At 44.9% G+C, this 12,179-nt stretch overlaps 1 protein-coding gene across 1 annotated transcript; it reads left to right on the top strand.

Annotated features, from left to right (window-relative positions):
• Positions 1–4,556: 4,556 nt before the first annotated feature.
• LOC101359174 (protein FAM205C-like) lies at positions 4,557–10,933 on the top strand. The gene is made up of 5 exons (XM_004372388.2): positions 4,557–4,756; positions 5,309–5,354; positions 5,894–5,954; positions 6,997–7,490; positions 10,572–10,933. Exons 1-5 carry the CDS (start codon positions 4,613–4,615, stop codon positions 10,931–10,933), a joined length of 1,107 nt encoding a protein of 368 aa, XP_004372445.1. The 5' UTR covers positions 4,557–4,612.
• Positions 10,934–12,179: the final 1,246 nt, after the last annotated feature.

Here is a 12,179-nt window from a genome sequence, read left to right on the forward strand (position 1 = left end):
GATAGGATATACTCAAGGTCATACTTTGGCTCTTGTGGACTTATTCTAATTTTCTTCAGCTTCAACTTGAACTTGCATTCATTGATGGTCTGTTCCGCAGTCGGCCCTGGCCTTGTTCTGACTGATGATATTGAGCTTTTCCATTGTCTCTTTCCACAGATGTAGTCGATTTGATTCCTGTGTATTCCATCTGGCAAGGTCCATGTGTACAGTCGCCATTTATATTGAAAAAAGGTATTTGCAATGAAGTCGTTGGTCTGGGAAAATTCTATTGTGAGATCGCTGGCATCATTTCTATCACCAAGGCCATATTTTCCAACTACCAGTCCTTCTTGTTTGTTTTGAATTTCTGTATTCCAATCACCAGTAATTATCAATGCATCCTGATTGCATGTTTGATCAATTTCAGACTGAAGAAGTTGGTAAAAATCTTCCATTTCTTCATTGTTGGCCTTAGTGGTTGGTGCATAAATTTGATTAATAGTCATATTAACTGATCTTCTTGTAGGTGTATGGATACTATCCTATCACTGTCAGCATTGTACTTCAGGATAGTTCTTGACATGTTCTTTTTGATGATGAACACGACACCATTCCTCTTGTTATTCCTGGCATAGTAGACCATATGATTGTCTGATTCAAAATGGCAAATACTAGTCCATTTCAGCTCACTGATGCCTAGGATATCAATGTTTATGTGTTCCATTTCATTTTTGACGATTTCCAATTTTCCTAGATTCATAGTTCATACGTTCCACGTTCTGATTATTAATGGGTGTTTGCAGCTGTTTCTTACTTTGAGTCATGCTACATCAGCAAATGAAGGTCCCAAAAGCTTGACTCTATCTGCATCATTAAGGTCGACTCTACTTTGTGGAGGCAGCTCTTCCCTAGTCATCTTTTGAGTGCCTTCCAACCCGAGGGGCTCATCTTCCAGTACTATATCAGACAGTATTCCGCTGCTATTCATAAGGTTTTCACTGGCTAATTCTTTTCAGAAGTAGACAGCCAGGTCCTTCTTCCTAGTCTGTCTTAGTCTGGAAGCTGTGCTGAAACCTGTCCACCATGGGTGACCCTGTTGCTATATGAATACTAGTGGCATAGCTTCCATCATCACAGCAACACGCAAGCCCCCACAGTACGACAAACTGACAGATGCGTGGGCGTTTATGAGGTTAGTACACCTTAATTATCACCACTCACTTGTTTGCTGATTTTACATTTGCTGAGTACAGCCAACTATGTATATATGAGGTTCACGTCAGCATTATTGGGAAGAAAAGACCATAAATAACTAAATATTCATGAATAGGGCATGAAGATTAACTGTGTTATGGCCACATTAAGGAAGATTGTACAGCCATTAAAGAAAATAATAATCACTGTATACATATATATATTTATAATTAAATGAAATAAGAGAAAAAGTATAGTATACTTCAATTTGTGAAAAAAAACATTTAAATCATTTGTTTCTGCCTATGCTATAATCTGAGAAGCTGGACTATATGAAGAAGAATGCGGCATCAGGATTGGAGGGAGACTCATTAACAACCTACAATATGCAGATGAACAAACCTTGCTTGCTGAAAATGCAGACGACTTGAAGCACTTACTGATGAAGATCAAAGACTACAAACTTCACTAAGGATTACACCTGAATGTGAAGAAAATGAAAATCCTCACAACTGGACGAATAAACAACAACATGATAAGTTAACCAGAAATTGAAGTTGTCAATGATTTCATTCTACTTGGATCAACAATCAACATCCATGGAAGAAGCAGTCAAGAAATTAAACAATGCATTGCATTGGGCAAATCTGCTGCAAAAAACCTCTTTAAAGTTTTAAAAAGCAAAGGTGTCACTTTGATGACTAAGGTGTACCTGACCCAAGCCATGGTCTTTTCAATTGCTTTATATGCTTGAGAAAGCTGGACAATTAAAAAGAAAGACAGAAGAACTAATGCATTTGAACCTGGTGTTGCTGAAGAATATTGAGTATACCGTGGACTGCCAGAAGAATGAACAAATGACTCTTAGAAGAAATACAACCAGAAAGCTCCTTAGAAGTGAGGATGGCGAGACCTGGGCTCACTTACTTTTGACACATTATCAGGAAAGACCAATTGCTAGAAAAGGACATCATGGTTGGCAGCCAGTCAGTGAAAATGTGGGAAACCCTCAATGACATAGATTAACAGAATAGCCAAAACAAATGATTCAAACATACTAACAATCATGAAGATGGCATAGGACCGGGCAACATTTTTTTCTGTTATATGTAAGGTCACTATGATTCCGAGCTGACTTGACAGCACCTAACGATAACAAGACTAGTTTGGAAAGATATACAAGAATCTGATAGGAGCAACTGGCTCCAGGGAAGAAAAATGGGAGGTGGGAAAGAGACATACATGCTAACTACCCTTTCTGCCTTTTGAATTATTGTACTATCTATAGGTATACTTATCTTTTAAAAAATAAATTGATTTTAGTAGTTGAAATAAAATAAGCACCAAGGCCCCAAGTATCAGTCAGGGTTCTCCAGAGAAAAAAAACCAACAGAATACACACACACACATTTATATTAAGAGATTTATTCAAAGGATTTGGCTCACACAATTGTAGGGGCTGGCCAGTCCGAAATCTGTAAGGGCAAGCCAGCAGGCTGGAAACTCAGGCAGGAGTTAATGCTGCAGTCTTGAGGCAGAATTTCTTTTTCTCCAGTAAACCAGTTTTTGCTCTTCGTGCCTTTAACTGAATAGTAGTTGAGACCCACCCACATTATTGAGGCTAATCTCCTTTTACTAAAAATTGAACTGACTGTAGATATTAACCATATCTGTAAAATATCTTCACAGCAACACCTAGATTAGTGTTTGATTAAGTAACCAGGTATTACAGGCTAGCCAAGTGGACACATATAACTAACCATCTCACCCTCCATCAAAAGGCCTCTTCTCATCCCTGATCCTCTCATCTTTCTTCACAGTTCTTCTCCAGTTACCCAACACCTCTGCTAGAAAGAGACCACACTTCCTACTGCCAAATAAACATGGCTCTTCCTCAATTTATGCATTTGTTGGTAAGTTTCTCTCCCACCTAGAACATTCTCCTTTCCCCCCTGCACTTTTAGACCCAACTCCAGTGGCACTTTTCCCAGGAGCCCTTTCTGGCCACCCGGATCCTCTCTAAGCTTTCTTTCCCTTGAAAGGTTATGTTTGAGACCTGAACCTCAAAAGTAAGCACATAAAATTATTTGAAGTAAATGGTTGGCTGTTGTTTCATGTGAATTGGTTTTGTCTTTAAAACTAGATTTTTAAGTCCCTTGAGAACAGGCAGGCAACAAACTCAAATGTCTTTGTATCCTTGACACTGCCCAGCTTAGGGCTGAATAATTATTGAGTGTTCTCCATGCCTGCTGAGTAGGGGACTGGATGCTGGAGGAAGAACCAAATAGACTCTTTAGAGGTTTTCAGTCTAAAAATATTTTGGTATGGGACCACTCTTATCAGGGCAAGAACTTCTGAAGGAAATTCAGAAATCCTGGGATGTTGGAGGCACATCACAATGTTGACAGGGTTTAAGACGGTAACATTAATGTGTGAACCAGTGGACATAGAAGTAGTGGATACTCGAATTGAATGGGAAAAAGTCTGCCCTGCCTAAAGGTGTTCAAATTGAGATTTTCAAAAACCACTCTTTCAGCCAAACATTACAACTTTGAGGGATTCAGCAAAAGAGCCACAAGTTAGTAGCCCTTAATCAAATGTCCTGCCAATAATCCATCTCCATGTATGGGCAAGATGCTATAAAATCTGCAGAGGCAACTCTGGAAAACCAAACCTTGGATAGACTTCCAGAAGTCAGCCTCATTCATGTGCCTCCATGGAAGGCAGTGTTTACAATCTCTTCCCATCCATCTCAACCCTCCCCCTCCCACCCCCTCCCAGTCCTTCCTTAACTCTCAGAATACTATTTAAAAGGACTGCAGCCTTGTCCTTTCTTTTACACATCAGACATGGTCCTCTTCCTGAACCTCTCAATACTAACCACATATTCCCTGTGACATCAAAACTCTGTTTCCAAGACTTAACACGATGATGTCTGCCCTATCTGCTTATATGTGTTTTTCAGTTATTTTCCCAGTAAAGGTGAGGTAGTTGATGGAGTTCCTCTGACTTGGCCACTGTCTCTCTTATAGGGCACACTATGTGCTTAACGACTCAGTTATATGGGAGCGGTCACCAAATTATCATTATGAAAGAGAGAGTTGAGTCATCATGGTATGGGGAATAGAGAGACCATGAGAGAGTATATGCTGCCTGTGACCATGGCACCTTTAGTCCCAGGCTTTGCAAATCACACAGACAACTGTCTGCAACCCACGCAGATAATCTGAACACAGAACCACCAAATGAGCTTCTCTAAGACAGATACAGGTCTGTGATGCTATGCCTGCCTTGGGAAATAGGAGGGCTTTGTAACACAGTCTTGTGGTCTGGTTCCATCCACTGTGAGGCAGAGATGAAAGGTCTAGAATCTGGAGGAATTAGGTTCCAAGACCCTGGAAACCTAGGAAGGCAGAAGACGAATGAAGTTTAGATCATGTGGAGCCCTACCTTTTTTCTGTGGGATGTTGGATATCCCTTATATACCTATGGCTCTATCTTCATGATTGTACTAATTATTTGGCAAGTGAAAAAGAGCCAGCAAGGATTAAGGTTGGGACCTAACAGGAGCTGTTACCTGGTAGGGAAACACTATCACCATGACTGAACTAATTAAGCCTCAAACAAGAACATTTTATCCCCTCACTTTCACTGTCATTCAGTCAAAAGCCTTACCATTCAGCTTCCTACAAGATGCCACTGACCCTCTCCTGTCACACCTAACCCCAGTTTTAATCGGGTTTTCCTCACTATATCCCAGATCAGCTGTAAACTTGGGGAATTATTTTGGTTGGTGGTCATTTAGGGCCTTTGATGGCTGAAGTTGTTGGGCGACTATAACCCTTTAATCTGTTCCATTTTTCCTCCTGTTTCATCCTAAACTCCCCACAGAACTCAACCAGAGAATGGGGATGGAAAGTATGGAGTACAGAAGAACCTGGAAGTCAGTCAGAAATAAGCAGAGAAGAGAAATGTTGGGGTGAAAAAGGTAGCGTAGGGAAAGAAAAGGTAAGGAGGTCTTACAATTGGAATATAGAAAGGGATTGGGAAATGTCTTTGGATTTTGTCTCATTTTGGACATGAAAAGAAAATTGGGTTGCAGCTTCACACTCCAACTTTTTTTGTCTTTAAGTGTCACCGAAGAGTCAGACAAAGGGCTAGAGATAGAACATCAAGAGGTAAAGTCCCAATCTCTCCTCTGACTCCCCTTCAGTGTGGTAAGGTTCCCATAGATATTGACCATTTCTTACCCTTAGGTGCCCGGAGCCAGGTGCTTTAACCACTGAGACTCCACTTCCCCATATTGAGAATGTCTCATAGAGACTTCCTTGGATGGAAAATCAGAGCCTGGGAATGTCCCAAGTTCTCTACCTTACCCTTCTCAGAATAAAGAAATGAAATAGGACATAAGTCCCTAACTGTCATTTACTGGATTGGTGACCCTGTAGAAGTCACTTCATCTCTCAGTCTTGTTATCCATAAAATGAGCATAACACTGATGATCCTGCCTCACTCACGCTGAGGTTGTGAACATAAAATGAGATTAGAAATGAGATAACACAGTGTAAATGTTTAAGTGGTACACAAACCCTTATTGCACGGCTCGGGGGGGTTTCTGTTTCCTCTCCTTCAGAGTCAAAAGCCTTACTACTCAGCTTCCTAGAGGATGCCCCTGCCCCTCTCCTGTCACACCTAACACTGTCTCCTGGTTTATCAGCTAGGAAAGCTTCCCAGGAAGAAGCTGAGAAACCACGGAAGCTGCTCTCTCTCATGAAAAGGTGACCTCTTACTCTTGGCTGTCCCAACTCCCAGGCTGGCCCGCGATGACTTCTCAGATTGGCATTGGGCAGAGGATGAGGAGAGGAATATGGCCGGGAGGCAACAATACACAATAGAGGCTGGTTCCCTGGTTGAGAGGGTTGCCAGAGCCAAGAGGGTCAGACATCCCAGAAGAGAAGTCTCCCAATTCCACTCTTGGTCCTAGAGCCACAGTAACTCTTGGAATTCAGAGTTTGACTAGTGTGTAATTCATAAGCAATTCTACATGGGGTTGAACTCAGTAATGAGACAAGTTATCCAGCTAAGGGAAAGGATCTTGCATAAATGTCATCATTATCATATTCTCTCTGCAGCTACACCCTTTCAGGGCAGACTCCTGTGAGTCTGGCTGGTCCTTGCAGACATTACCTCCTCTTGTCTGTCTTCAGGGAGGTCAGTTCCTGGGACAGCCCTCAGACAGGAGCTTATCACCTTATCCTCTTCTTAGGATCTCTAGAGAATGGGGTGATTGACAAGAGGTGCTGTGTACAGCACCAGGGATATCCCACAGCCCCCAGAATGCAGAATTCCTACAAGAATCTCCTTTTCTTTCCTTTCAGTATGGAAATACTCAATAGCAGGCTTTGCTTTCTTAGCCCCAAATGAGACTGACTCTGGGTTCTACCTGGTGGTATTGCTGGTGTTGCCCCATCAGCAAACCACTTGCTCCCCCCACCCCCAACTGCTTGATTCTCTTCTCCTAGTTCAGCTTCTCAACATAGGTCAGGAGAAAACTGAACCCCACCTCCCAGTCCTCTCGGAGGGCCCTGCCCACCCATGGGTTGTCGGAGACCTTGCCCAACAAGATCCAGACCCTCAGCTCAGCCAGCCCTAACCTGCTGAACGGCACTTTCTTAGGGAGAAGAGCAAAGTGGTAGACTCCCAGGGGGAAGCCTAGGGTTTACTGGCCTAGGGGAGGGCAGGGCCAGTCCCCCTGGTCACACTCTTCTAAGGAGGCAGATGACACTGCATCAGTAACGGCTGCCATGTTTCCCTTCCCAGCCAGGGCTGGCTTCCTCAGGAGGGAAGTGTGCGGCGGCTCCTGTGTGCAGACCCCTGCTGCCACATCTGCAATGACGTGGCTCTGGAGATTCAGCAACTGCTGGCTGGTGAAAACACCCTGATGGCCCCCACTTTAGCAGGGGCATCACAGCACTCCTCTTGCCTAGAGGCTTTGTCTACGTCTGGTGTCTCTGAGCCGAGTGTGAAGCTGCATTCCAAGAACTCCAGAGGGCTTTCATTGGCATCGGTAACCCCCACAGTGTCACAAGTAACAGATCAGAAATCCTTAACCCAGACGGCTGCCCCATCAACCGGTGCGGTCAGCATCCAAGATCACTGGGATGAACACCTGCAGCTCAGGCAGGAATTTCAACTGCCAGATGTGTCCTTGGACTCGGAAGCTCTGTGCTCTTCAAGGCTTGAGGAGCCTGGGATTCCTGTGAACCAGCAGGAGAGGGAAAAGAGCAACTCTGAATTTGTCCTGGAGAAACAAGGTCAGTATCCCTTGAACACTAGGTCCCCTTGCCTTCTCTGAGCCCAGTGCTCACTAACCTAAAACACACTGTGACCTTGCATTCTCTGTACACCTGCTGTTCCTTAGTCTCAAAGCCCAGAGGTTTCTTTAGGAACATATATACAAATGGATGCATTTCCTCATTTGAGGGCTCCTAAGATCTGTGCAGCAGTTCCTGTGGCAGCTTACACCACACCCTTTCTCAGTGTTTTCTCAAAACCTACCAAAAAACAAACAAAAAAACCAACTATTTCTTTCATCTTGAATGCTACCTGTAAGGCTTCTGTTGAAAATATGGAAACCTTTTAGCCCCTGACCCGGGGTTCATGGGAGGCTGGCCAGCCCACTGAACTTTCTACATTTTTGAAGGATTCACTATGGATCCAGAGCAATAATAATACTAAGAGCAAATTCCAGACTCATGCTCTGGCTCCCACCTTTCAGAAGCTCCCACCCTTCACAAGTTCCCACCCTTCAGCTTCTACCTGGTCTCTGTCCATTGTCTAGGGGACACGCGGAGACCTCAGTGTACCCTCTACAGCAGAAATACAGCTATTCTGTGATTTCTTTTCTGTGCATAATGAGTCCTCGGTCCACCTCTAGAGATCTTTTCATAAAAGGGGAGCCCTGGTCTCTTACTCTTCGATTATTTCTCCTTCATCTCCATTCTGCCTAAAATTTCTCCCCATCCCAGTCAGCTCCAGCTTCTCCTCCGTATTCCTCAGTTTGGGCCTGTTCACCTGACCATCAGTAAGCCGAGATCAATGTCCCTATTTCTGAACCTGGCCGAGTGAGAAGCTTTGGGCTGGCACCTCCTGCAGAGGCAGCTCCAGCTTCAGTGGGGCTTGCTAGGTGTAAACCCTATGTGTAGCCCTAAGCCATACTGCAGCTCCTACTGCCAGGCCTGGGGCCTTCCTGGTTTGGCAAGCACATTTCAGTCCTCAAGACGGAGGTAGCTTTGTCCTGCTCAGAGGCTGCTGGAATTCCACCTCCAGAAGCAGCTGATCCAGCAGATGGACTCACCGTCGCTAGGGCTGCCCTAGAAGATCCAGAAATCCATCTAGTTGCCCCTGTCCCCTGCTGATCAGCAGCCCCAGTCCTGGAGAGACAAAATCCCTGGGCAGTATAAGTCTCCCCAGCCTGCACTCCACAGGCAAATGGGGACAGTAACCTGTTTTGATGCACTGTAGCAGCAAGGTCAGTCTCCATGCTACAGTTGCTGATCCAGGCTAGGGCTATATTGTAGAGCACATTGCTCAAATAAGGGAAGATCTGCCAGGGCACCATCCCTGCCCACATCTGTAGCTGTTGGGACTGAAGAATCACTGGGGACTGCAGCATTCCAGGGGCCCTGGCAGTGACTCAATTCCCTTGCACCCCGGAAAGCAAGCACCTAGACCTGGAGTCAGCAGTCATCCCCTACATGCATGAGGAAGTGAAGCCCTGAATACAGACAGAACCTGACCAGCAGCAACAAGCCTCATTAGATGTTGTCACTGATCACCTTGAGCTGCCCAGGCCCTCTCCCAGGAAGTCATTCAGAAACTGGAGACAGGTTTTGATCTTCCTGTCAGGGCTGCCTGCCCTCTATTATATGGCTTTCTTCAAGGCCACGGCCCCAGGAATCACTTCCCAATCTGCAATCACAGAGATGGTGCTTGGGCCTGCTGGGCGCTCAGTAGTCTGAAAAGCAATATATAAGTCCTGGACAGGCTTTCAAAATGCCAGTGGGACTTGTGTAGACAGGGCACAAAAGTCTAGAATAAAGTGCAGGTGGATGGAGATGTTGGCGCTAGAGGGCCATACAGATCCTACTAGCTTCTACTCACTCACGGCACCCATCTTGGCCCACTACATGTCCACCTGAGAAAGAAGATCCTGGAAATAAATTTGGGGAGTCACATAAAGACAAAGGAGTCTAGGGAGCAAACATGGTCATTCCAAAGATTATCTCCACCTATGTCCTTTAGGAGTCTATAACCAAAGAAAAAGACTCCTCCAGGAAATTGTCATCAGAAGCAGACATCCCATGTGCTTCAGATTCAGCTTGCAATTGAGCTAAAGGTAGTGCAGCAGAGCCAAAAGTAAGCTAGTTCCAAGAATGCCCCATGGCTCTTCTCACTGGGCCTCCACAATCTCACAACCCAGCAGGGACATGACAGATGCCCACATGCTTTGTTTTCAGGTGAAAGTCAAAGTAAATAGCCCCACCCGGGAGAAGCCCTGGACTCTTTAGCTCAGGCCTTTGCAAGGACAAGGACAAGTCCCCAACTCCAAAACAGAAGACAGAGGACTCAGGGAATTGCAAAGCAGCAGGGAGGGGGGACCACAGAAAAGGAAGATGTAGGGTTGGGGCTCTCCCCAGCCAGAGACAACAGCCACTCTGCTGAGATTGAGGGGTGTACAGGGGTACTTTTAAGCAGAATTGCCAGAGCCCCTGACTTTCTAAATGTATCTCCAGGATTTTCTTTCTCCGGTAGAAATTTAGTTTGGCCCAATGGGTGTCTTGAGTGAGTAGGGGCTAACAGAATCTGTCTGACTTTGTAGAGCCACCATCTCCATCCTCTCAGCTTGCTGCTCTCTGTGAGTACTTTCACCAGCTTCCCCCTCACCTTAAGGTCCCAGAGCATCCTCTAGATTCCCATGGGGCAAAAGGCCAGATAAAAATGACCTGCAAGGGAGTTAAAGCAAGCTGAATACCTTACCCAAGCCAGAATTCTTGAGAATGCCAAACCTGGGGTGCCCAGGCCTTGATGGGCCAGATCTGATAGGGCCAACTTACTGGGCCATCATTTTTTGGGCCAAATTTTGCAGGTCCAGCATTTGAAGGGGCCACATTTTTCAGCTCCAAACTCAGCAAGGTCAGATGTTTCTGAGCCATAGAGCCAGGCCTTACAGAACAAAACATTGTAGGGCCAGATTTACAAAGCCAGTCTTTGAGAGCCAATTTTCCAGGGTCATGTTATGCAGGGTCAAAATTTGCAGGTCCCCACTTTTCAGCACCAAGAGTTACAGGGTATTATAAGAATAGCCCATACTCACAAAAGCCCCACTCTTCCAGAAGCTCCAGAAGCTGGCTTGGGAGAGAAGACGAAGCGCTTCCTATACTGGCTTAACCCCAAGATGGAAGGCCAAGGGCAAGAGGAATGTATTCTCCTCTCTAACCCTGTGACAGTGGCCAAAGCTAAGACAAAAAATGTTGAGAAGAGCTCAGACCTCACCAACAACCATGTGGGAGAAACTAAGTCAGAGAAGACAACAGGAAATCCCAAGGCCCAACCTCCCCCAACTGAGGAGGAAAGCCTGACCTTCTCTGATGCCCCCAGTGCTCAGCCAATCTGCTCCAACAACACTGCCTTCAGTTTTGCCATTCCTGGGTCTTGTGCCACCTCTACCAGTGCCCTGAACACTGTCCTCAACTGACTTGTGACACTCAACTAGAAAATCTGCCCCAGATCTCAATTTATGTTAGCGGAAGACACTTTTCTAAACAAAGAGAAGACTTAGTGCAGTCAAGAAGAATTCACACGTTCCCAAACCTCTGCACCCCCATGAAAAAGGCTGTCATCACCATTTCCATTAATGTGCATATGAGGCAGGGCCTTCCCCAAATATACTCCACACTTCCAAGCAAAGAACCACCTGTTTGTGCCTCCTTATTTTCAAATGTAGTATGTTATACAGGGAAACCCTGGTGGCATAGTGGTTAAGTGCTACAGCTGCTAACCAAAAGGTCAGAAGTTCAAATTCACCAGGCTCTCCTTGGAAACTCTATGTCGTATAGGGTTGCTAGGAGTTGGAATCAACTCGACGGCAATGGGTTTTTTTTTTGGTTTATGTTATACAGAGAGTAGGAAAGGTTGAAAGTGCTTCCCATCTGGTATAGGAACTTAAACTCACATTTCAGACGGGCCAGCATTCCACACAACTCTCCCCTCAACCCCACCATGGATGGTGGATAAAGGGACTTGAGCAGAGAAGACAAGACCCTTGTCTAAGGTACACTGAGGGTATAGGTCAGGCTGGAATTCAATCATGGCTTCCCATGATGACCTTGGACCCCAGAGGAGCAATGTGGACATGATGATATCACTGGCCAGAAGTTGTGGCTGGAAATCCAATGTATTCTTGGCCTACCCATAGGCAAAATTCATTAATAATTTTATATATATATATATATACACACACACACACATGAAGATCAGTTGATGAGAGGTCCTCAAAAAAAAAAAAGGGTCACAATAAAAATGATCCTGAGCTGAGTCTTACATTCAACAATTCAAATATTCTAGTACTTACATTGTTTTACTACTTACTTTGTGCCTTGTACTATTTTCAGACACCAGGGACATACAGTGAATAAGACACAGGCCTTGCCACATGGACCCATGGTCTCATGGGGTAGAGAGTCAAGTAAATAGTTATTAAAGGCAATGTCATAAGAGCTGGTTAAAGCAAGTAGGTAAAAGAACAGAGGAGGTCATTTAACCTAATTTTGGGAGTGTTCATGGAAAGTCTCCTGGAAGAGGTGATGTGTAGACTGTGTTTCAAAGGATGAGTAAAAGTTATCCAGGCAGAGGGTAGGGAGTGGTAAGCTTTCCCAGGCTGAGAGTACAACATGAGCAAAGGCATGGTGTTAGGAAAATGGCATGCCATGTCAGAGAACAGT

Source organism: Trichechus manatus, unplaced genomic scaffold (genome assembly GCF_000243295.1).
Source record: "Trichechus manatus latirostris isolate Lorelei unplaced genomic scaffold, TriManLat1.0 scaffold00016, whole genome shotgun sequence".
NCBI lineage: Eukaryota > Metazoa > Chordata > Mammalia > Sirenia > Trichechidae > Trichechus > Trichechus manatus.

Excerpts from the sequence above, each read along its gene's own strand:
- LOC101359174 (XM_004372388.2), top strand. The coding sequence starts at position 4,613 with ATGTGGAGCCCTACCTTTTTTCTGTGGGATGTTGGATATCCCTTATAT. Across the intron at positions 4,757-5,308 it reads CTAACAGGAGCTGTTACCTG|TGTCACCGAAGAGTCAGACA; the intron begins GTAGGGAAACAC and ends TTTGTCTTTAAG. Across the intron at positions 5,355-5,893 it reads TAGAGATAGAACATCAAGAG|CTAGGAAAGCTTCCCAGGAA; the intron begins GTAAAGTCCCAA and ends CTGGTTTATCAG.